Below are 26,153 nucleotides of genomic sequence, written 5' to 3' on the forward strand. Positions count from 1 at the left end.
TATTCGGTAAGTAAATTTGATTAAAATGTCCACTGCGTGAAAAGAAAAACATTAAGAGCTCCCGATAACTCGAACTTTTTTCAATTTCCCTTGAAGTTTCGAGTTATCGGGAGTCGACTGTACGAAACAAAGAGCTCAAAGCTTCAGGATGAAAATGCGAAATGCTGGGTTGTATTTGAGAGGAGCTACAGTTATTTAAGCTTACGGCTTGCAGCCAGGTTGTCCGAACTAGCGTCAAAGTTGGAAAGACTATAACTGCTACCAATGATTCTACTCCGAGTGCAGGACAGAATATTACAGCAAGACTGACACTCGTCTGGTGAGCGTTGTCATTGTTAAGTTTCACTTCGCAGAGATGACTGGAGATCGCTGTTTAGCGAACGAGCCTTCCTATACTCCATGTCAGTGTCATCTGAGCATTTTTACAAATAAAAATAAAGTTTCTCATCATAAACAGAGACAGCTTAAGTGGTGTTTTCTGACGTTTACTTCTAAAGTATGATTTCTTCCTGGGTAACAAATATAATGTATTTTATCGAAGCATTCGGTAGGATGAGACGGAATTTGTATATTTCGCTACGCGGTTAAGATTACCGTTTTGTGCAGTTTAGTGCAATTTCAGCACCTCTGTTGTTCTGTTGTTAACCATGGCCTCCAAGCAGCTATGTTTACCGCTGACGACCAGGTGATCTGTGACGTCATTGCGGGGGCCTGGGGAAAGAAATTTTAATGCCGTATCCCATAAACAAATGCGCGCACCAATTTAATCTGTGTTCGAATCATGGCGGCTGGTCGGCGTGATGTGAGCTCGATGTTTTAAAAATACTTCGCCATCAACGAGTGAGAAGACTTGTCACTGGGTAGCTTGTACAATGCAGTTATTGCCAAGAAGAGAAACTCTGCGTTGTTGAATGCTTTGACAGCTTTTGGCGAGGAGTGTTGCAGACAATCCAAAACGTAAGCTCGACGTACTCCTGCGTTGTATGAAGTTAGCTTGTTTATTTCTTTGTTATGTACTGGACATTGGCTCTATCAACAGTAAATATTACTCGTAGTAAAGCTGTTATTGGTCTTTGGGAATGGTGTGTTTGTCTTAATTTTATCTTTTTATGTGCTAATTTTAAAGAAGTTTTGATGGAGCCTTCGTTGCTCTCTCGAAGTCAGTTCCATTGTCGTGGGTGGCACAATTCTTGCCGGTATTTTGACGCGGCGACATCCAACATTTAAAGTACTTAAGTATTGTTTCTTTTGCCGGCTATTTGTTTTTATTATGGCTTTTTATTGTTTGTTTGGATGTCTTGCCGAGCTAAGGAAAATGTGCTTAACGTCGAGTCAGTAGTTCGTCTTCATTGCCCATTTCAAAACTGGTAAATTTTACAAAAACAAAGAGTTTAAACGAGCATCTTCGTCTTTATCCGGAGCACAAACCGGGTAGCTTGCCAACCTCCCGGAAACGGGTTTCATTTAGACAATGCGTAGAAAAAATTCTAGACGAGAGTAATCCTTAATCAAGGAAGCAAAGTGTCAGCGAGCTGCTGAACTGTCTGAACGATGAAGAACTTGCCAAGGATTGCCAAAATTGTGTCACCCGTCGACTTTGTACCGCACAGAACTGTTGGAACTCGCGATTTCCACAGCAAGTTATGCAAGTTCAGAATTGAACTGTCCCTGCACTACCCAGAACTTCAATCGCTGTTTTGTCCAGAGCCCTCACCAAGCACTGGTTTCTATAATCAGAGACAAGTGTTAACTGAAATAGTTCAAAAGAACAAACCTTATTCTTGCGACTAGCTCCTCAAAATTGGCCATGGTTCTTTTTTCAAGGATGTTGCTATGCCTTGTGTTTTTAGAAAACAGCACTCGGCATTTATGGAATTTTCTTGTGGAATTGTGAGGTCACTTATGATTGGACAAAAAGAAACACAAAATGTACTGAGAAACAAGTGGGGGAAAAAAATTGGAAGGGCCCATTGGCATCAATCCAATTTTAAGTAAGGATGCCAAGAATTACTGAAACAAATTGGTCTTACTAGAATTCAATGAATTTGGAGAAGTGTTTTTAGGTCATGTTGACATTGAAAAGTACATTTCATTGTTTCCTACCCAACCTGGTACTTAGAGTGTAATCAATACAACCAATAATTGTCTGATTCTAATGGATTACACTGATGGCTTTCCTTGGCTAAAATGGTCTCGTCATTTGACAGGAGAAACCAGTGTAAGGAGTGAAACTAACTGAGCCTCACAATTTACTAAGTACAGTTTCAACTGGTAACCTTTGGTTGGGGAATGATGACTATGAGACAACAAGAAAATGTGGTCAAGCTTTTTACAAACAACTTAAAGAGCTAAAACCAATTTAACACCCACTGACTGGGCAAGAAATTAAAAATTATTAGATGGACATGTGGGGGATGGTAAGAAGAGGAGATTATATCTACTGGCAGTTCATCTGCCAAATCCACTTATCCAATCCCAGAAGCCCCAGAGCACCAGATCCAACTGGGCAACATGAAGATCAGCTGTCCAGAACCATTTTGGACAGTTTCAGATGCAGAGAGTTGCCAGAAAAAAATTGAGACTGAACTGTGTGGAAAAGCCCCCACCACAGAAAAGCACAGAGAGTTTGCCAAACAAAATCTTGGGAACACTGGGCGTAAAAATTTGAATGGTACACCCCTTTCTGAATACTACCCTAGAACTGCTCACCTTGGCATTTGATCAGCTGAAACGCTATGTTTGCGAATTGCAAAAATTGCAACAGGTAAAATGTGCTTTTTCAAACTAGTTTACACTGACGGTGATTGTATTGTGCCAGAAAAAACCTAAGGCACCAAAATGTTTTCTCTAGCTTTACTTTCCTTGAGACAATGGAGGTAGGGATCTGTAGGGTGGTTATGGATTTTTCCTAGAATTACACAATACGAATAACAAAAAACAAAGTATAAAGTGCCATTTTCAAAAATCGTCAAAGTACTTTTAAAACTAGGAAATAATGTGCACGCCTTTCACAAGTTTGCACCCTTTTTAGGATATTTAGAAATAAAAAGAGGGCTACCGGTACACTCAAAATCCTGCATAGTTATGAAAGCCTCTGACGTTCTTGGTTTGGAAATTACTGAAGATTCCATAGTTCTAGATGTCAAGTCACAACAAAAGATGGAGAGGAAGGTTCGTAGGCACTTGGCTACGCAGAGTTCTATCATTGAAGCAGACGTCAACCAGAAATCGAGTGGTAAATGGACAGAGCAATGTATCCTGGCTAGTGACAAACTACCATACCGGATTACGGTAGGACTGATGCGTCAAAGAGAGTCAAAATTCAGCCAGTTGAAAGAGCTGCTACTGAAAATTCCACCCTTGAAGCGAGCAGCCGATGGAGAACTACAGGCAACTTACCCACCAAGTTCGCACGTCCATGGAAAACCCGAGGAAAGATATCCGGTCCTGAAAGATCCGACTCACTCACTCTCCTCAGACCGGACAGCTAGCTTGTTTAGATCTGTTAACAACACTTCCACCGCAGAATAAAACTGAGCACGTCGTCAAAATGTACTCACTGATTCAATGTACATGTAAATTCAACGCTCTCCTACGGGAAAGAATCGAGCGCTGACGAAATCCGAAAGAATTATACGAGGATTTGACTCACAGAAGACATCCTAGTAAGTAAGCTTTCACTTTCAGTCTAATTTAGAATAAATATCTCTCTTCCATGGAACGATTTCTATGTCGCAAACCTTCCCGCATGGTAGCCGACCAGCCGCCATGATTCGAAAACAGATTGAATTGGTGCGTACGTTGGTTTATGGGATACGGCAGTAAAATTTCTTTCCCCAGGCTCCCGCAATGACGTCACAGATCACCTGGGAATAGCTAGTTTCCACTGTGTTTGTCTGAGTCCCAGGGAACATTTAATTTAGGTTAAATTTATCGAAATTTCGAACCAAATTTTCAAATTCAGTTTGCCGTACATGTGTTCTCTGATAAAGCACTCTGTTTCAGCCAATCGGAGCTTGCGTTATATGGAAACTAATTATCATTTAGCTTTAAGCCCCGCTATCGAATTGTGAGAAGGACATCGAACTCCAACTTTTGGCAAACTGTATAAAAAATATCATTAGGGGAAGTGGCATCACAACCACCTTTAATTTTCGACAATTTGGAGTTTAGCAGAAGCTCGCGTATGAAACAATTAGCTACCATAGCAACGATACAACCTGTAAAAGCACCCTTTATTTAGCTTAAGGTGCTACTAAATCAGATAAGCTCGTTGTATTATCGAATTGTGAAAAGCATTATCGAGCAATAACTTTTGGCAAAGTATAAAAAAAAAAAAATACGTAGGGGAAGTGGGGTCACAAGAACTGCTAATTTTCGAAAATTTCATGTTTAGTAGAAGGTCACGTACAGTTTGCCTACAACGAGGCAGGGGAGAAACACCGGAAGTGGTTTCACAGCCACCTTAAATTTTCCAAAATTTGACATTTAGCAGAAGGTCACTTACGGTTCTCGCCTACGCCGAAGAACGGTGACAAGAGGCCGGGAGTGATAAGTAAGTGCTTCTGTATCCAGGTTAGGAGAACCATTGATTTATCTGTTAATGGCGTCCAAGCAACAAATGTTATCATAACACAGTTAGTGAGGGACAGAGATAGAACCGAGAAGATTTACCGCCAGCAAATTAGCTTTTGTTTAATTAATGCTGTGACCTCAATTTGCTACACTGCTATATAGCCAACAGTTAAAGTTTTGATGTATGCTTTTCCAATATAACATCACAAGTTAATTGCATGGTTAAAAATATAACACAAACAGCGGTGATTTAATTCAATGTTAGCAGTGAAAAATTTTTACCTTATAAGGAAAGCTTTTCCATTATGTCACTTTACAGACAGTTTCCCTTTGAAACGTCTTAAACTTCTACTGCAGATGTTTTCTGTCTAGGTTCCAGACACCATTGATACATTATAAATAGCTTTCCAAAAACCTTTAACGGTTATACTTTAGAAAATGCATCTCGACTAGCATACGAAACTTCAAGTTCGTAAAATGCGTGTTTTTAAAATGTTTACCGCCGCTGTTTGTTTTATATTTTATCAAGCTACGATGGCCGAAGACCAAGAGTTTACATAAATGCACGGTTTGAAGAGGAAGATTGTTGACATTTAAAAATTGAAATTCAAGTCTTTCTGCTGGGAAATTTGACATCTCCTCACTTCCTACATTTTAAATATACTTTCCCATTTGTCTTTCCCAGTCTCTTCGAGTTAAAAGGAAGAGTCTAAGGTCGTAGAAACTCCAAATAGATAGGTTAAATACCGAGGGAAAGAATTGAAAAAGTAACTTTATTTTCAACATTGCCAACAAATACATTATGCAAAGCATGTCCTCTCTTACTACTCTTTGGCTGGCAGCACATAATTGGCTATATATAACATTAAATTATTTGTAACCATCAAACAAATAATCTGCAATCGGCTATCAAACAATTAGCCAATAAGATTACCGTCCACTGCCAGGAAATCGGATATAAATGAAACGTTCTTGAAACTTATCATTCTCAATTTTCAGTCATCCGGTGAAGTTGGTTTACATCGGCAAGAGAAAATGGAACTTGGAATTTATGAACTAAGTAACTATCTGCTTGTATTGGTGATGTTTGTCTCTTCTTCAAATTGTTCTAAGGGTAAAGTTTCTCTCTTTTTGTAACTTTAAGACATCACTTAAGTCAAAGTCCGTTTTTTCCTTCGAGTTTTAATAACTACACTTTCTAATTCTTTTCATCTTTACAATTCAAGTCATTGATGTTGGTGGTAAAACTCTCAGCCAAGGCACAGATAGAGGAATGGCTTACGCCAAATTTAAAGCTCACAAATTCTCCTTCCTCAACATCACCGACATTGGGTCAGATTATGTTCTCAAAGGCAGCGAGTGCGGGCTTGCATGCGTCAACATACCGTCATGTTTCTCCTTTAACCTGGCTGCATTCTCCGATATCATGAGCGGAAAAATCTTATATGAACTGCTCCCATCCGACATTTACAACAATTCCAAAAAGTTCGTCGCAAGCCAGTTTTATCATCATTATAGTATCACGGTAAGTGAAAAATCAACTTTAAAAAATTTAACATTTCTCTGTTTCTTTTTCTCATCTTTAAGCGTTTCAGAGTCCTGTCGTTTCGTTCAAATTGCTGAAACAACGTAGCCCAATCAGTAGAGAAAAAAAGAAAAAGAATGCAATTGAAATGTCACTTTCAAAAAACTTTCAGCAGTTTCCTAATATATGAAGCATTAAATTAATTTTAACTTTGAGCTTACTTTCAAAGCGTCAGGGAGTCTCAATGCTCAATTACGTAGCCATAGGTTATAATGGGACAGGTGGTAACTTTGTTGATATCCTAATGTTTGTCTCGTCATTTCTAGAAAGCTGCTATCTTTCATTTCTGAAAGCGTGAACGCGGCACCATTGCTGGGTTTCAATTGCCACAACAGTTTAGTCTTTCGGAAGGATTTTACACTGCGTTTTGGACGGATTTCCTTTTTAATCGAAAGAGCTGATATTGCTGTAGCTCAAAACTAAAACTCTTCGATTGTAGCACCTAAAACCAATAATAGGGATGTTAAAGAGAGGTAAATCTTTTACGGAACTGGAATTGTCTGTTTCATTAGAGGACTTGGCCGAAAATTATCAGCGTAAAATTTTAAACTTGTTCAAACGAGACTCTGAAAACTGCTTGATTGCTACTGACCAGCCATTCAAATACTAAATATCAGGGAAAGTAATGAACTTTTAGAACAGCGCCGACAGAGCGACTTGGTATAACTGCTCGGCACGAAAACATCATTTTCGTTCCCTTTTCAGTTTCCATGCCTTAGTTGGCCTTGTCAGAACAATGGAAAGTGTGCTGCGCATTACAGGAAGAACAGTTATGTGTGCGTATGTGCCAAGGGATACACAGGAAAATATTGTGAAACAGGTAACGTTCTAGCTTTTGTAACGAACCGCAGTAACAGGACTGGGTAGAAACAAAAAAAAAAAAAAAAAAATAGGCAAAGCGGAGCTTGTTTAACATTTTCACTGTCAATATTACAAACACTTCTAAGTCATCGAACTTGTGAGTGAAATTCGGAAGCTCAATGAACATCTCGAGATGCACAAAGCTAAAAGTTCTCTGTCATTAAATTCAACTGGAACCTATCAATGTGATACAGAATATTCCGCATATACTCGTGAGCACCTGCACGAGAGCGTACATGGACTCAAATAAATTGAAAGTCGTCCTTTATTTACAAACACTACCAGATCAAACAAAATGCTGGGATACCACAGCGACTCTTGGAACAGTTTCAAGTGCTTACGAAATACAAAATGTACCAGTAAAGTTGAGGGCCGCTTAAAGAAGATGTTATTCACACGCAAGCTCAAACCGGAACTGAACGTGCGAACAGATCCAATTCGCGTTATAGTGTTTGTTTAGCCACCTTTTCAGACATTATGTTGGATGTGGCACCATGGAGGATCCAACATGGGACTGTAAATACGACGTATTTTTGATATAAGCTTAATACACTCGTGTAGAATTCAATGACATTTATTTAGTAGAACTACTAGAGTTAAAAAGCAAAAATCCTTTCTTGGTTTCCAACCGTAACAGAATAATTAATAAATTTTACAGTCTACCAAGCTATTATCCCTACTACTTCAAAACGTACCTTGGCACTAAGCTTATATACAAATACGGTGTATCATTTTAAGACGTTAGGTTATCGGCGACAATCGGCACAACTATTTGTTTAAAACTGCAGCTTATACAACAACTTCGACAAACAACTGAAGTGTTAACGTATAGGAATAAGCGAAATTAAAACAAACAAATTTGAACTTGAAATGTCTTACAGCATAAGTTCACATCATGAAGACTTTACAACTCCAATTGAAGATAGTTCGCCGAAGCAGAAAACGCGACCGTAGTTTCTAAAACAAAGAGTCGCTAACCACAATTTGTAGATGGAAATTCACTTCGGTTTCAATTTTCCAAAGGGATTGATAACGCTACCTGACAAACAGGGGCGTGTGACATATAGGAGCGTCTGGCATATAGGGGCGTCTGCCATATAGGGGCGTCTGACATATAGAGGCGTCTGCCATATAGGGACGTCTGACATATAGGGGCGTCTGACATATAGGAGCGTCTGACATATAGGAGCATCTGCCATATAGGGGCGTCTGACATATAGGGTGTTCTGACATGTATTGGCGTCTGACATATAGGGGCGTCTGACATATAGGAGCGTCTGATATATAGGAGCGTCTGAGATATAGGGGCGTCTGCCATATACGGGCGTCTGACATGTAGGGGCGTCTGAAATATAGGGGCGTCTGACATATAGGGGCGTCTGACATATAGGAGCGTCTGACATAAAGGAGCATCTGCCAAATAGGGGCGTCTGACGTTTAGGGTGTTCTGACATATAGGGGCGTCTGACATATAGGGGCGTCTGCCATATACGGGCGTCTGACATATAGGAGCGTCTGATATATAGGAGCGTCTGAAATATAGGTTCGTCTGCCATATAGGGGCGTCTGCCATATAGGGGCGTCTGCCATATAGGGGCGTCTGCCATATAGGGGCGTCTGCCATATAGGGGCGTCTGCCATATAGGGGCGTCTGCCATATAGGAGCGTCTGACATATAGGAGCCTCTGATATATAGGAGCGTCTGAAATATAGGTTCGTCTGCCATATAGGGGCGTCTGACATATAGGGGCGTCTGACATATAAGTATAAGTGGTAGGATATTTAATGATTTTAATGATTTTTTTTTTTCTCCAAGGAAATGCTTCAAAATAAACAATGATTGTTCGATTCAATCGGCGAAACCTTCTTGCAAATCCTTCCACAAACACTTGCCCCTTATGCCTCCTCTTTCGTAATTTTCTTTTAATTTCCGTTGAAGGACACGAGGGTTTCTTGTAATCTTCTCAAATCGAATGAGCTTCTTGAAACGAGCAGTAGAGACGAAGAGACCACTCTACGATAAAACCGAAGCATCGATTTCGATCGCACTTTTGATTAGGCCCGAAATCTCCACAGCACTATTACCGAACACTCTAACTTTGTCTTTGTTCAGACTACATGCGCAAAATAAACAGATTTAATCACTCCCAATAATTTTTTGGGAGTTTCTTAAAAGAAAACTGACGATAGACAAATCCGACGTTTCGGCGACATTTTGGCGCCATTGTCAAGGGAAACTAATTAAATATGCGATTTCAAGAGTAACTAAGAGTTCAGAGTTTCTAATTTGCATAAGTTAGACAAAGACTTTAGCGCGAACTGAGTCTGATTGTACATTTAAACACGGTCGTAATTGTTTAATGAGTAACATCTCATTAATGAGGCCTCTATATGTTTATCTAAATCATTGTTGATTAGATTTCTTAAAAGAACATGGAATATCATGAGTAAGATGAATAATTATTCTGAATCATTTTGCGGAAAATACTTCGCGGGTGACGATTTCCGTTCTTACACAGCTTGTTACTGGCTAGCCGTTTCACAAGAGACCGACACTGATTGGTTCTTTCATCTAAGGAAGTGACCGCTTCGCTGAGCAGTCGCTCGTGGGGACTCTCGTACCTGTTCAATGCCTCGACAAGAACTTTTTTGTACCTTATCTTTCCCCAGTCAGATAAAATAGTAACTAAATTCTCAAAAGTTTCCGCCATTTTACATGTAAACACAGAGAGAAAAACTTTGAAATGATGGCGTCAATAGCGCGTCTGTCCTCTAATAGATCATAGGTGAGAACCAATCAAAATTCGGGAATAACTTGGTTTAATACATAATGTGTGATAGATAGGGATGAGCGTAGCAGTGTGCCTTTGTTAACAAAATGACGATCGTTTCTTGGCGTTTACGAAGTGACTGTGAAGAGGATTCAAATAAAGTTTTGAACGACTAGTAGATTTACACTTAAACAAGTAGATTATTCGCTCTCGATTACTATGGATAGATAAAAACACGAGCTCATATTCTAATTGCTATATAGAAACACGATTTTCAATAAATCAGCGCGCGTATTTTCTTAGGGTTGTTTTCTAGGGGTAAGGTAAAGTTCGCACAGGAACCAAGTGGTCCATCTGGCCGGCGCTTATCTCCGGTTTCAGTTACATGAAGTATTCAAGTCATTTTCTTGATTTTCTTATGAAAATATTTCCTTCAGGACCCAAAGGGTTTGCTATCCAGAGGCAAATTGCCATCCAGTGGGGAATAATCTAAGCTATTTACTGGATTTATTTAAAAACGAAAACGTGGGTTTATCCTTATCCTTATCCACCCCTTGAATTAAACACAGCCTCTTTAGGAAAACCTTTTTACATTACCAACTACAAAAATTTTTATTCTGTGTGTTTCTTGATGTTCACAGACATCAATGGGTGCATATTGATATACTGCTGGTTTGCACTCTAAGCCATCTCTACATTAGACAAAGTGACAACACTGAGTGATATATTGCTTTCAAAATATCAGTCATCATGTAAAATAAATATATCAGATAAGTTTGTTAAGAATTCTTGTATCCGTTACTTCCATTTCGTCTTACAACAACTTAAGTTTCGTTTGAGCTCGATATTTTCGGAGGATAGTTACTTACTTTCGGAATATGCTAACAGCCGTTGTCGCTGTTTTCGAGGGATTTTTATTTTACGGTGTTTCCTTTCTGTTTGATATTTCGTTCACTGAGTTTCGCTCACTACATTTAACAAAAATTTACTAAGTAACAACTGCACTTTGAGCTGCATGTACCTGTATAACAGGATGATTTTCTGGCTCTAAGCCATCCTGCTCCTAAGTACTACCGCATGTCTAGAGTCGAACTGATAATTTGTTAACTTCATCACACACACCAGTCGTCACATTATTTGTACAGTAACCTTTTATGATCTAATCGTCTAAATCGTTGAATTGACGCTTCACGCCAGGCTGTAGAGTTGTCATGAATGCTATTCAGTTACACATCAACGGAAAATTACGCTCGTTCTTCGTGGAGGAGAGGGGGGTAATAGGCACTTTACGCAGGGCTGGTGGCCCAGCTTCTGAGTTATAGCAGAAAAAAAAAAAAAAACTATTATCCTTTTTTTATATAAGTGATTACCTCAGTTATATATATCGTCGAAAGTTAAAAGAACATTTTACTTTTTTAATCTGCTGTGTGGCCAACCTACGCTGAATCGTTCATTCAATAAAACGCCGGCTAATCATACAGGCTACAGTATATTCACCCGGCTATTCATTTGATTGTGCGAAATGTATACTGGAACAACTTATTTTTCTCAACGTTCCACTTTCGGTTTTTCAGCCTTTTCCTATCGCTTCCTTCGATTCAGGGCTCATGTTGACCGTTCCATTTTAATAGAATCAAAATGTTTCTAATGCGTAGAGCGAGTCTCAGAAGGATACAGTTTGGTAAAGAAAAACAAGATACAGTTTGGACAAGTAAGAAATTTGTTACATCAACAAAGTGTAACGTTTTAATTTGGAAAAAAGGGTCATCTGAAACAAATATCAGATCAACTTGCTTCGAATTGTTGGATCTGTTTTTCTAGTTGCCTCTCGTAACAAGTCAATTTGTGCTTGGGGCCGCTACTTGGACCTTTAAGGTTATCGCTCAAATAATGTGAGGATTAGTGGAGATACTGAGTTAAACATTATAAGTACATGAAGGGTAATTCAGAGTCTGACAAACGGATCATTTCATGTCTAACAAACAGGTAGCTCAGAGGACAAACCTTAGTAAGTGAATTCTTATTAACTGAAATTAAATGAGCGTTTTTGAAACAAATACTTAAAAAGAAAGAAACTGTTCGTTGCTTTGGCGGACAAATAAAACACCCAGCTAATTATTAAGGCTATTAGAATTTCGGTGATTGGAATTGGGGTGACTTCGGTCAAATAGTTCAAATTTCGAAAAATAGCTCAAGTTTGGAAAGTTCTGGAATTTTTGTCAAATGGAAAGCGCCTATTATAGCACGCTTTAATCGTAAGAACTTTTGCGATTTCCACAACTAGATATTTAAAAAATTTTTTCCATGATTGATGAAAAATATACATATTTTCGATCTGTTTACAGTAAACAGTTCTAAAGGCGCGCTAGTACCGATCAGTGGTACTTATTCGTTGATATGTTTCGGACATTGGCCTTGTCAGCCATCTTGTTCTTTTTTGTACATTCGTGTGATAGATTTGGTATGTTTTTGAAAATTGTCCACGCCAACGACATTCCCAACTTCTTTGCGATATTTATTCCTATAACATTGTTTGAGACGCAGACGAATGCTCTTCCAACTCTTATAGCTGTGATGCCGATGCTGTCTGTAGTAATACTCATGCATCTTACACTTGCACATGAAAAGCTGGATATGCTGGAGATGGCAGATCTTGCAGTGGTACGTTAGTTTGCGGTAAAGTTGCGGCATGTTTTTGTTCTCAGCTTAATTAATTATGTTACTAAGTGTGGGTAATCAAGTGGTGACGAGTGACATAAGAAGATAATTTCACAATCGTCTTTGCAAAATTCGAATAATTTTCCGAGACTATAGGCGAGGGAAATTACTAGAATTTTGACGAAATGCAAGTGATATTAATTCTTAATTTCACGAGTATACCATTTGATTACCTATTAATATCATGGCTCATAGATTACACTTACAATCCTTGGTTTTTGACTTGTTTATTGTATCAAGAAATTTTGCGCAAAATGTTGCCGTGGCAATATTGTAATTTCACATCTGAAATTTTAAATTCACGATATAAGCCATCGTAATTAATACAATACATCATGAACGTAATTCAGAATAGATTTCTTTATGTTTCTTATAATAGATATAGACGAGTGCTCTTCCAACTCTCATGGCTGCGATGCAAATGCTGATTGTAGTAACACTCAAGGATCTTACACTTGCTCGTGTAAAGCTGGATTTTCCGGAAATGGCAAAAGTTGTACTTCTGCAGGTGAGTGGATAAGTAAAAACTGGAACATTTAACAATCTCGGGTTTAAAACAACAAAAGCGTCACATCTGCTTAGCTTATCCACGCCGCAACATTTCAGTTAGGTAAGTCTGCTTTAATGCTAGTACTTTTATTCTAAAATTCGACTTCGTCTTTTTGACTTCATAACGGACAAAGGACAATTTCAAAAGCTATTAGACGGGTTTTAAGGGTTTTGACAGCTTCGGTTGCAGAGTATCATAGGTAAGGTGAAGTCGGCATACGAACCAAGTGGCGCATCAGGCCGGCGCTTATCTCGGTAAGTGGTAAAGTCATTTTCTTGACGTTCTTATGCAAACATTTCCTACAGGGCGCAGAGGATTTGGGTAACGCTGTCTAGGGGCAAATTGCTATCCAGAGGAAAAAAATCTAAGTTATCCAATAGATTTCAGTTTAAAAACGAGAACGTGAATTTATCCCGTGGATAGCGTTGTCCACTCCTTGAACTAATAGGGCCTGTTTAGGAAAACCTTTTTGTATTACCAACAACACAACTTTGTTTTTCTGACTGTTTCTTCACGCTCACAGAGAGTAATGGTGCATATTAAGATATTGCTGTTTGTACTCTGAATCATCTCTGCAGTAGTCAAAGTGAGAACACAGAGTAATATTTTGCTTTCAAAATATCGGTCATCATGTAAAACAAATATCAGATAAGCTTGTTAAGAATTCTTGCAGATCTTATTTTCATTGTTTCTTATAACAGCTTTAACTAAGAAGTTGCGTTTGGGCTCGCTGTTTTCGGAGATTACTTAATTACTTTCGCAATATGCTAACAGTCACCGTGGTTATTTCCGAATGATTATTGTTTTACAGTGTTTACATTGTCTTTGATATTTCGTTGAGTGACACTCACTGCATTAATTAAAAATAAAAAATTCCAAGTAACATCTGCACTTTGAGCTACATGTTCCTGTATAACAGGTTGATTTTCTGACACAAATCTATCCTGCCCCTAAAGCTACATCAGTACTTTCGCATGTCTAGAACTGATAATTTGTTAACCTCATCACACACTAGTCGTCACATTTTTAAACAATAACCCTCTATAGTCTAACCGTCTAAATCGTTGAATTGATACCTCACCCGAGATTGTAAATAATATCATGAATGCGACCATTACACGTCAACGGAAAATTACGCTCGGTCCTACAATATAGTCAAGGAAACAAAAAATTTAAGCTTCATATGCACGGCTAAACCATGCTAACACCGCCATCCTTGACTCCAGGAGAAAGAAAGAACACTGGTTTCTTCGGGGAGGGAAGGGGATAATGGTTCTTTACGCAGGGCTGGTGGTCCAACTTCTGAATTATACCAGAAAGAACTATTACTTTTTTATAAGTAACTTTTTTATAAGTGACTACCTCGATCATATATACCGTCAAAAGCTAAAAGAACATTTTCCTTTTTTAATCTGCTGTGTGGCCAACCTTCGTTGAATCCTTCATTCAATAAAACGCCTGCTAATCACACATGCTGTGGTATATTCACCCGGCTATTCATTTGAATGTGCGTTATGTATACTGAAACAACTTATCTTTTCTCAACGTTCTACTTTCGGTTTTTCAGCCTTTCCCTATCGCTTCTTTCGATTCAGGGCTCATGCTGACCGTTCCATTTTAATACAGTCAAAATGTTTCTAATGCCTAGAGATCTCAGAAGGATACAGTTTGGTCGAAAAAATCACATTACATCAACCCAGTGTAACGTGTTAATTTGGAAATAAGGGTCATCTGCAACCAATATCAAATCAGGTTTGTTCGAATTGTTCGATCTGTCTATTTCCAGTTGCCTCTCGTAAGGAGTCAATTTGTGCTCGAGGCCGCTACTTTCGGAAGTTTAATCCTCTCGGACCTTCAAGGTTATTGCTCAAATAATCATCGGTGAGGTATAAGTTCTAGTACATGCAGGATAATTCGGAGCCAGACTAACCGATCATATGATGTCTAACAAACACGTAGCGCAGAGCACAAAGCTCACTTAGTGAATTCCTATTAACTGAAATGAGCGTTCTTGGAACAAATACTTAAAAAGAAAGAAATCCCGTGAGGTAAAGTTCCGGAAGTAATGACTCCGAAAAATGGCAATTTTATTTTATTTTTTATGTAAATGACAAACTTAGTTGTATATACCGTCGAAAGCTAAAAGAAAATTTTCCTTTTTTAATCCGCTGTGTGGCCAACCTTCACTGAATCCTTCATTCAATAAAACGCCGGTTAATGATACAGGCTATGGTATATTCACCCGGCTATTCATTTGAATGTGCGTAATGTATACTGGAACAACTACATCACAACTTCTGAGTTGTTAGCATATTCTGAGTTGCTAGCATATTCTGAAGGTAGCAGCAGTCTTCAGAAAGGACTTGAACCGCCGTCTCAACGTCAAAATCGCTAAATTGATGCTTAACAACAGACAACAATGTAAATGGTATCATGAATGTAATTACTAGAAATAAACTTCACCAGAAGGTTCGACTCGGTCCTTCAATGTCGTCATGAAAAGCAAGAAATTAAAGATCATTAAGTCAGTTATACCCGGCTACACTCTGTTAACAAGCTAGGAACCTGTTTATTGGTGGGGAGGAGGGGGTAATAGGCTTCTCTCGCTGGGCTGGAAGACCAGCTTCTGGATTATATCAGAAACTACTACTATTATTTTTTCCATGAGCAATAACTATAAGAAACAATTCCATATTAATGAAAAGTGAGTGAAGCACTCTGTGGACAGACCATCTATTTCAGCTCTAACTCGTAGAGGGCGTGAGCAATAGAAAAGGGCTGAGAATTAAACACGCGCGAACCAATCTCGCGCGCTCGCCACGCGCGCTCAGTTTTTACGAAGAAGGAAACAAGGAATGGCTGTGGACAGACTACAATTCATTAATAATTGACAACCATGAACAGTTTGTCTTGATTTGAAAGGGCATTGATTCCAAACCTGCTACATGTATAAGATACATGAATGATTTATTTCAAAGTTGCAGCTCTAACCTAGGATTCAATCCTTGTTTAAACATTCTCCTTCTATTAATACATACGGGTTATATGGTTTGTGAAATTCGGGAGTATATTCTACCTTTGGCTGATGAGATATTTAAGTTTATCAAAGTCTGGAGAATTTAATTTCAAGCTACATCAACCGATTCAATAATCTTCAACTTTTAATTCTAGCTGTACTAATTTCAAGTTAAGCTGCATCAACTGATTCAACAATCTTCAACTTTTTGTTCTAGCTGTAGAATGTACAAGCTACTCAAGTCTGGCCAGCGGTGACCGAAAAACCACGTACAACACTCAGTCCTTTTTGTGTGACAATAACCTCAATGGCTGGTATCGTTTCCAAGGAGCTGCGGGAATGAGAATGCCTACTTCATGTCCACCTGTAAACAGGTGTAACACTGCTGCAACCGGCTGGTTAAATGGTGGTCATCCTACAGTGGCTGATGGCAAAGTCACCAGGCAGGTCTGCTTTCACTACTTTTCAAAATGTTGTCGCTGGTCCACCAACATTGAAGTGAGAAACTGCGGCTCTTTCTACGTTTACCACTTCAGTGGTACACCGGGCTGTGGCTTCCGCTACTGTGGTACTGACTAATGACTTCCTTCGTAAATCCTGATTACTTCCGGTCGTTGAAAAAGTTATCTGATTTCTTGATGATTAATGCTTGTGTAAAATAACCTTTTTATTGCCTTTCTGTCTAAACATATTAATTATGATACCAACACATATACACGATTGAAAAAGGCGAGTTTTTGGCTTTACCTCGGTTTAAATTGACCGTTGCTATGAATACATCAGTCAGTATTAAAGAAGAACATTCTTGCCGTTAATTCTCTGTAGTAAATCCGAAGAATGACCTATCGTTGTTAGTTTATATTTGTTGTAATACTTACTTCACACAGGTTTGTAGACTTGTTAAACAGTTATGCTTTCATACATAGTGAAATGAATAAGAAGCATCATTCCCACATGTACAGTAGAAATAAAGGTCTCTGGAAATAACGATCAAGGTTTGTAACCATACATTTGTTCCAGTACATTGGGTAATCACAGGACTCGCTCAAAGGAAGCTAAAGGGAGGGGAGAGCGACTCGCTGTTGGGTATATCAATTTCTACGTTATCCTATCGGTAGAGATTTGGTTAGTTTGTGTTAATGTAAACTTTTTGATATATTTGATCTGGTTTTCGTACAAAGAAGTTGATATAAACGTAGCGGTCAATAATAAGATGACGTGCTCTTTCAAAACAAAGAAATATATATATGTACGTTGGGTCTGTCAACTATAAAGTAAATGGTAGTTAAAACTATCTCTGAAAAACTCTCTCTCTCTGGTCGTTTTTCACTGTCATCAACTTGTAATCAAGAAAACATTCTTTACACGAGTCGGGAAATTTACTTTCATTAGAAAACCGTCAAGAATTCCCTCGTTAGACAAAGAATTTTACTTTCAAATGTCAAGCAAAAATAGGTTTGATCATTGGTGACTGATGATTAGTCGCAAGTATAACGTTTTTATTTTCTATATATATGTCTGGATTTATGAAAACCGTTCTAATTTCAACACAACCACCCTGACATTTTTCCAAGAAAACACATAGGCTTTTTCACTCAATCAACCACAAGCAGTCTGTCCGGCAACACACAGCCTACTCACCCACCTTGCTTGTGTCTGGCTGGGTGGCTGCCGGCCGCTAAGGCTGCAGGGCATTGCTGGCCAAGGCTGTCCTGCAAAGAAAATAAGCACGGTTTAACTGACGAAAATGCCTCTCTCTGTGACCCACCCCCCCCCCCCCCCCGTGGGGTTAGAGCCTGGTGCCTCCGCTTGGTATCAGCTGGTATGCAGGCACCAGGGCTGTCTTCCCCAACCCTCCTTGACAGAAACCCCCTTGGCTTTTCAAGCACGGCAAAGGCCTGCCTGCCGGCGATGGCAGGCGCGAAAGTTTTGCTCCAAATTTGATACTTTTTTCATAAATTCAGACATATATATAGTACTATAATAGATATTTTTAACTTACTTCTTTGTTTGAGTAACCAACGTAAGTAACCCGTATTGTAAGTAACATGATTCTATACGAGAAATACAAGTATTGACTTGTTAGTAGAGTATAGTATTGCTAGTAGCGTAAGTAATCCACATTGTAAATAAGTAATGTAAGTACTTTTAATATTGTATTGTAAGTAGACTATTCTTAGTAGTGTACGGAGCTCTCATTGAAAGTAATGTCAGTAGTTCTGCAATTAAAAAAAATAAATAGATATGTGATATAAAAAACTGTTAATTAGCAAAAACTGTTTCCAGTGAGAGTGCTTTGTGATATCAATCATTGTCGTAGCTATATTACAATTGGGTTCCCTGAGGCAGCTAGAGGTAAGGCTCTATTTCCTGCGCTCTCACGAGTACGGTCTATTTTTCCGAGGGCTCCTGTCCTAGTAATCGAGCCCAGCTGGAGATAAGTTTCTGATAAAAAAAGACGATCGGGGGAAAGGTTGCGTCATCATCATCAGGAGATCAATGCTCCGAGTAACGGGCCTCTGATTATCTGAGCGTTAAGGGGAGATGTACTGGAGTCATCTTTTCCTGTTACTAATTTCATTTCTATATCGCGGATCGACATTCCGAACTCAAAATTTACCCAGGTACCACCATCCTTCAGTTATTGTCACTTCTGTGCTAGTTGCACTCGTTTCTCCTACTTCAGTGCTAGCGCCTCCGTATTTTTTTTATGTTTGCAAAATTGTTCGTTCCTTTTTATACAAAAAGCACCATAAGGTGGCTCAAAACAGTTTCGAACACTTCAGCAAGACTTAGATTTTGATGGGTCATTATAACCTCTCGTATTCAGGTGACGCTACGGTCGTGGCATCAAAAAACTGCCCAATCATAGGTGAACACGTTATTATCATTTTCGTTACACAACAGGTTACCACAGCAACAGAATGACCTGCTAAAAACATAATCATCATCTCAATCTACTTCGTGACTATTGAAATTTTGAGAAAGTACACAGCACAATTTCAACTTCATTTTAGACTGATTTATTTCTTGTAACAGTAAGAATAAATTCGAGTCAGTCGCCAACAAAATTGAAAATCTCCGACGTCCATCCCCGGCACTGAACAATGAATGCCCCTGGGAGTTTAACGGTGTAATGTTAGACTCAGAGAACAATTAACTCACCACTTCATGTTAAACGCTCGTAGAGTAAGGTATGTTCCCTGTGTAAGTTATCTCATCTGAATCCTCAGAACAGCAATACCAATCAACCTACAAAGAGAAAAATTGAAGTACGTCTTTAAAGTCAAGGGAAAACCATTCTCCACATGTGCTATGAGGAACAAGCATACATAAAAGAGAAATTAAAATAACTTTGTCTAAGAGTCTGTTACGTCGACGGCGACTGTTATGGAAACATTTATAAACGTTTTTGGGGATCAAATGATTTTCTAGAAAACTGATCAGTTATAATTGGACCCTGGCGTATTAGAGAATCGCATCGCGTTTCATGACTAATTTAATTTACACGCTATGGTTTATAAGACCGATTTGGCCCAAAGAATTTATAAAATATGAAGTCAGACAGATTTTACAAACCGTTGCGTGGAAAGTGGCTTGTTCAAATCATAGTTAATGTAGGGAAATTTTTAGGAAGTCCTGTAATCATCAAAGAGCTAGCAAACAAACAGGCTAAGATTTATGTTGGAAGATCCTTGACCCTGCACATATTTTGTTTTATGCTCATTGACTATGCATGAATTACATAATGGCAATGCATGAACACACATAACCACCATTAACATTTTGACAGGTGTTGTGCAGGGTCGACCCCCAAAACAGCAAACAAGAACATACAGCAAAGAACTTTGCCAGGTTTCCTAACCATTTCCCTGTATTAACTATGTTCAAATGGGCCATGAACGTATCGTTTTAACAAATCGTGGTCGGTGTAAATCAAGAGAAAATGAGGGGACAGAGAGATAGGCTCCCAGTCCAGGCCTTGGGATATGTCAATTCTGCTAAACTTATTTTAGGGTTGCCGAAAACAGCAGGGGTGCAGTTCCTTTTACGTCCGCATGCGCATGATACCATTCTTTAGGTGATCAGGCAATTTAGAAAGGGCGGTCCACTGGGAAATGCGCTTTGTCGATAGAAGCGCCTTTTACAGGTACATTAGATATTAGAGAGAGTTGGTATTCTTGGATGGATAAATCAAAGTGCGAGATATATTTGTACAACTCCTTGGGAATAAAATAGCACATGCAGACGGGCGGAAATGCAGTTCCTCATTTTCTCTTGGTGTAAATATATCTTACACAAACCGCAGGATTTGGTCATTCACGTTATTTTGCAAAGGGAGGCAAAAAAAAAAAAAAAAAATGTGGCAACGGACATAACATACATATGAGAGCCACAGCACTGCAAATCAGTTCTTTAATGTTGCGACGTTGTAGCCCGGCCCGAGTCCACACTGGAGCCCGTGGCCCGTCAGGTCTGAGCTTATCCCGGTTTCTGTAGCATGAAGCGACTAAGAATATTTCTACTCCCCCCTGGATGGGTTGATAGTCCATGGCAGGGTTATCCCAGCATTAAATTCGCCGGTACCCATTTATACACCTAGGTGAAGAAAGGCACTGTGGTAGTAAAGTGTCTTGCCCTATTCTCGACCAGGAATCGGACCCCGACCGCTTGATCCGGATACGAGCGCACTAACCATGAGGCCACTGCTCCTCCCTAAGTCAAGGTGGGCCTAAATTCTACAGAATTGTTTTGGAAACATTATATCATATAACAAGACACGGTTATGAAAACTTATTTCAAGAACGTTACCCGAAGTATTGCGTCATATAACACCAATTGAAAGAAACCAACCTATATTGCGTCATATAACACCAACTGAATTGTCTCTCAGTATCGTCCGACACTGCATTCTGGACATATGAAAAAAAGACTTAATTGCAGTAATTTTTACCAAAAGAAATTATGAACATATTCTTAGCGAGATAAATATTATCAAGATTGCCAGTAATGGTTCTTCCACTGAAATGACCTGCTCTGTTGTTAAATTCTTTACGAAACTGGCGTTAAAACTACAGTGAAGAAGGAATTAATAAAAATGTAACAACACATGATGAGCGTCGTCTATTCACTCTGATTGCAGTGTAGTATGGATGGTCTCTGAGAGAAAAAGCTAAGTCGTCTCTAGAAAAGACGTTATCCGTACTTTCCTGTACAGTCCTTATATCTTGAGAAGGGCTCACAAAACCCGCGTTTTCTACAAATGCACGCACCAAGTTGCGTATATTTGATTGGTTTGTCTTCTGTTTAGATAACTCTTTTAAAGCGCGGAATTTTCAAAATGTATTTTTCAGATAACTGGGGCGCTTTCCACGGGCGCTCTGCATTCAACGAAAAATTGCGCAAATTTCGCAATGAGTTGACAAAAAATCGTGGAGTTAGCAAAAAAAAAGCAAATTTTGTAAATTTTGTAAAATCCCCATCCGGTGCTTGCTGATGGATTAGCATAAAATTGTAAATTTCGCAACAATGTGCGGAAAAATGGTCGAGGCAGCAAATTTTTGTAAATCTTGTAGAGTTTAACGAAAAATCGCAAATTTTGTTAAATTTGAAACTCAAACAAAAAATCGTAAAATTTGTAAAATTTGTAACTGCGTTCAATCCTGGACCTAAGTGGATATTGCCTTTGCTCCTTACAGGGGAGGGGTTGTTAAGTAAAATAAAGACGGAGAGAATTAACGGGGTGTTCGTGGATCTGAGGACTCTAATGGATGTGAATTTTTTAGGTCACTTAATTTTGATGCGAGTTTCTGGAAAGGGCTTCTTTTGGCGTTGAAAAGAGCATAGCCCATGGTTGTAAGTTGTCATTTATGCGGGAAAAAAAAAAAAAAAATTTTAAAGGGTACGTTCTGGTCTGTAACGATCTTTTTTCTGCTCTGGTCTTAGCCTGAGGCGACTTTTGTGGGGTCTAACAATTTTTAGCTTTTTCGTATTTTCATATTTCAGTACACCTTGATCTCGAGACTGTCTGCATTTGAAGATAGTCGTCTTGGTCGCAGACAAAGATTCACGACATCGCAACTTGGTTCCCACAATGCTAGCTTACTTACTACCTTTATGTTCTAAGGGATGGACCATGGCGTTTTTTTTGGCCAGGGTTACGCAACTACCAAAAACAATTCCAGAAAGAAAAAGCGACTCAAATTCGCGAAAGGGCGAGCCATCAAAAGAAACTTAACGACTTGAGATTGAAAAAATTTGTGGTCATGAAAAATTGGCACCTCCCTCAATCCCTATGCCACTTGCACGAAGAAACAACTCAGCCAAGAAAACGCGGTTTTTAACAGTTTAATCTCATCCTGTCTGAGACAGGACATTATTTCCTTAGAAAAACTTTCACTGCAAAGTCTGTTGTGAAAATTGTTACAACTAGAAGATTCATATGGTCGCTGAAAAGGGTCATATGCACAAGTAACCATGGAAACCATTGGCGTAGTTTAAATATAATCTTAATATTAAATAACTGTCGGTTTATAAATAAATTTTGAATTAGTCTGTAGTTGTTAATCTTTCAAGCTCCACTATCAACATGCTATTTTACTGTTTTGCATTTCTTATTAGATTTCGTTTAAGTGTTAATGTCAGAGAAATGTTATGATCCTTCATTTTGTTCAATTCTCCCTACTTGCCTGTTTAATCTCGTTTTGATATTATTGGGAGAACCGACTGGTTGATCACATTTGGAGCTTGAAAGATCAACAAGAAATTTTCGCTATTTCATTTCCAGAAGATCCTATTCACTTAAATACATCTCAATTCAACCCTAAACATTTTGATGTTTTCTCCGGGCTAGAAAATAACCGTGTTTTCGACTGCAAACTGCGTTGGTTTCACTCCTTAATATTCACTCGTATTTTCTTTCTGTCATTAAATGCTGTATAAAAATATTTAAAAACAGTTCATGAAATATATTAAAACACCTCTCAAGGAATTAGTAAAATAAATAACCAAAACACTCATATATTAAAATTAAATTCACAATTTTTTTTCACTCTTAAATTCAAAGTCAGTTTCGTAAAAAATAACGCACTCTTCGCCAAACGTCAAACAATATGCTCGTGTCGGTGTGTTACCGACCATAAAATTTATCCGAATGTTTTATCCTCTTCTCTGGTTACGAAAACTGCAAAATATTTTTTTGCCTACTTTGACACAATTTTCAAAAACCCTTGACTGTAAGAATCTGCTAGGAATTTGAGCCGTAAAAATAGAATACCAATACCGCTTATTTCATTGTAAAACTGTTCTGTACATGAACTTAGATTCTGTTAGATTTCTAACCTGCTGGCGAGTTGCCAACGATTTAATTTTTATGTCGAAGGCGAGAAAATGTTTCATGCGGAATATTTTATCATAACGAGGATTAATTTACAAATGTCGATTTTTCTTTTTACAATCTGAACATATCATGTTCGAATAGAAATAAATGTGAAATTAAATACTTCTATGAAATAAAAACCATCAGTGTCGACAGCACATTCAAAATATCAAAATCGTATATCGATTCTGAGAACATCAGCTGTAAATCTGATATTGCATAGACTCTAGATTTAAACTGTTAAGGGTGCATAGCTCAGTATGCTATGAACAGTTAAAAGGTTACAGATTTTTACACAGAAAAATTATAGTATGTAAAAAAATTGAATCTCACATTGGAAATTGTCTTCACCTTGTGTATGAAAAAGCTTATAGCATGACTTATGAAGTAAGAGCTATCATTGTTTGAACGCCGGCAATGGAGATTTGTGACTTGTGAACCAATGTTGAATTCTGATAGATCGAACGTGGCGCGTTTACATCATAATTTTAAACTGAATTTCAGGTTCATACCCCATAAAAACATTTTAAATCCATTCAATCATTTGATCGGAGGCAAGAACTGTCCTCCCTCCGTGACAGTCACTTCCTCCGTAGTTCTCTCTTCTGCAATATCCTTCACGTTATTCGCTGTTCCAGGTTTCTCTTTCACTACCCCGGACGAAATCGTCTTGGCAGTCGGTGCCACTGTCCCCTTGGGCTCAGTCCCAGTCTCCGGCTGTTGTTTGGTAACATTGTTGTTGTTGTCGTGTGGCGCAGTGTGCGTGGCGTCAGCTCCTATTGGCTGCAATCTTTCCCGCGTTCGCGCGCTTCGTTTGGTCCAGCCGCCCTCAACATGCGCTTTGCTGGGTTCCGCTATAATTGTGGTACTTCCTTTGGATATCGTCTCCGAAGAGTTGTGCGCATCCGCAGAAGCCTGGTGTCGGGACGTTAAGCGGGATGTCCCGCGATGTCTTTGGCGTCCCTAGAAAAACGAAAAAGAAACATGCAGCATAACAGACAAAAGGTAAATAAAGCCGCGGGAAGTGAAAATGTTCGTTAACGAAGGTTTGGTCTTGGATGGAACGTTAAGTTTCCAGAAAAGGCGTTCTTGCCTATTGTTCACGTGTCTTTGTAGAATATCAACGTAGTCTGGACGAATCCGTGGTCCGTTGTTTCTGCGTGCTGCTAATTTCGCCCACATTGTTGGACTTTACACCCGTTTTTTGTGACAAACTCAAAGACTGAAAGAATTGAACATGCTAAATCTGAATATAAAAAAAATACAATTAATACAACAGAAATCCGCTGTTATCGCCAAATGGAAATAAAATGGTGGCCATTGAGGTTTTGCTTATGTCGGAGAACCCACAAACAAGGTTAGAACTCGAACAATCTCTCAAGTGATTTCTGGTACTGACTTATTCTCCTGCATCACACTAACGCTGTGTTCTTACCTCCTGTATCCACTCGTGGTGGAAGGCTTCATCAGGAGTCAGACGAGTTGCTGGATCCCAACTGAAAAAATAACGCGGAATACACTGCTCAGTGGAATTACTACAAAATTATTACAACCAATCGACTGACTGACCGAGTGAACTTTTCCCCAATGAACTGCTAAATTCGCTCATAGCTCCGCATTCACGAGTTAAAAAGAAGAATTTAAAACTGCACTTGTGTAAGTTCCTCAGTTTAGTCTTGCAGACAAAAGGTTTTTCAAGGGAATACACATGAGACTCACTCGAGGCAGCGATTGATAAAATCCACAAATAACGCGTCGTTTGTTTTCAGAGCTGCGCTGAGTTCTTTGCCGTTCACTTGACGCTTTCTTCCTTTTGAGTTTGTCATGCTGCGCGGGTTTCCTTTGGAATCTGTTTTAAAACATGAATTAATATACATCAATGAAAAATGAATAAATTCTCCAGGGGGAGAGATATAAATCTACAATGTTCTAACATCCCAAACAGAAAGTTTGGAGTACCAATGCTTTTACAAAAGAAAACAGTGGTTGGAACGCTCACCAACGAATGAATCATTACGCGAGCTTCACAATCTAACTCTGAAAATGTCATATACCAAAGACTGTCACTTTGGTTTAAGACGTCTACTTCTCCAAGGTTCAGAATGTTGTTCTTCGCATGAACATTCTTTCAGGAACAAATTTGCTGGCAAGACATTCAGCGGGAGAAAAGGACAAGCCATCTAGTAGTGTTACCTTACAGATCTAACACTTCTATTTACGACTGCAGTCACTTCGCGCTACAGAAACCCGAAATATTCAGTGGCAACGAAAACTTTCTACCAGGAACAAACTTTAAATCACATCTTCCACCGGGAAGAATCGAACAACGCTGACTTCAACGACAAATGCAACTTTTACCAGGCAAGATGGAATGGTACACCAATAGAAACAAAAAGACAAATGAACTTACCGAAAAAGAGCCTTTTTCTTCCAGCTGGTTCAAGTACATTTGAAGGTGGCTTGCCTAAAATCTGTTTAATTAAGGAGAAAACAAAAATAAAATTATAGTTCTCGAGGAAACTGTTGGGCTGAGAAGGCGGTCAAATTGATTAACACTTGGCTATTTATAGACCTGAAGCAGATAAAGGTAAATTAATCGCAATAGCGATTTTGTGAAGGTGATGTTCCGAGCGTCAGCAATTCGTCAGAGTAAAAAGAATATACAATAAAGTACACAAAACAACTACACGAAATGAAAA

General features: G+C 38.8%; 2 protein-coding genes and 2 pseudogenes across 7 annotated transcripts in view; 3 read left to right on the plus strand and 1 right to left on the minus strand.

Moving 5' to 3' along the window:
* The window catches only part of LOC145495489 (uncharacterized), a 36,274-nt pseudogene extending 15,376 nt beyond the window's left edge, over positions 1 to 20,898 (plus strand). Inside the window, exons 4-5 of the transcript XR_014050430.1 lie at positions 12,890 to 13,018; positions 16,294 to 20,898. The product of XR_014050430.1 is annotated as an uncharacterized LOC145495489 (transcript). The remainder of the gene's footprint in view (positions 1 to 12,889; positions 13,019 to 16,293) is intronic.
* Positions 676 to 2,399, plus strand: LOC145495632 (uncharacterized; annotated as a pseudogene).
* LOC145495633 (uncharacterized) lies at positions 5,611 to 12,462 on the plus strand. The gene is made up of 4 exons (XM_081475257.1): positions 5,611 to 5,689; positions 5,802 to 6,100; positions 6,866 to 6,980; positions 12,215 to 12,462. The coding sequence occupies exons 1-4, from the start codon at positions 5,611 to 5,613 to the stop codon at positions 12,460 to 12,462; spliced, it is 741 nt and encodes a 246-aa protein (XP_081331383.1).
* A 1,510-nt stretch (positions 20,899 to 22,408) lies between the features above and the next one.
* The window catches only part of LOC145495486 (dual specificity tyrosine-phosphorylation-regulated kinase 4-like), a 29,003-nt gene continuing 25,258 nt past the window's right edge, over positions 22,409 to 26,153 (minus strand). For all 5 annotated transcript variants that reach the window (XM_081475116.1, XM_081475117.1, XM_081475115.1 and 2 more), the window contains 4 exons: positions 25,865 to 25,925; positions 25,174 to 25,303; positions 24,890 to 24,950; positions 22,409 to 24,417 (listed from right to left, as the gene is read on the minus strand). In XM_081475116.1, coding sequence (XP_081331242.1) covers positions 23,995 to 24,417; positions 24,890 to 24,950; positions 25,174 to 25,303; positions 25,865 to 25,925 — 675 coding nt within the window. In that variant the 3' untranslated portion in view covers positions 22,409 to 23,994. The remainder of the gene's footprint in view (positions 24,418 to 24,889; positions 24,951 to 25,173; positions 25,304 to 25,864; positions 25,926 to 26,153) is intronic.

The sequence above is a fragment of the Orbicella franksi genome, chromosome 8, assembly GCF_964199315.1.
Source record: "Orbicella franksi chromosome 8, jaOrbFran1.1, whole genome shotgun sequence".
NCBI classification, from domain to species: Eukaryota; Metazoa; Cnidaria; class Anthozoa; order Scleractinia; family Merulinidae; genus Orbicella; species Orbicella franksi.

Excerpts from the sequence above, each read along its gene's own strand:
- LOC145495633 (XM_081475257.1), top strand. The coding sequence starts at position 5,611 with ATGGAACTTGGAATTTATGAACTAAGTAACTATCTGCTTGTATTGGTG. Across the intron at positions 5,690-5,801 it reads TTCTTCAAATTGTTCTAAGG|TCATTGATGTTGGTGGTAAA; the intron begins GTAAAGTTTCTC and ends TTACAATTCAAG. Across the intron at positions 6,101-6,865 it reads ATCATCATTATAGTATCACG|TTTCCATGCCTTAGTTGGCC; the intron begins GTAAGTGAAAAA and ends TTCCCTTTTCAG.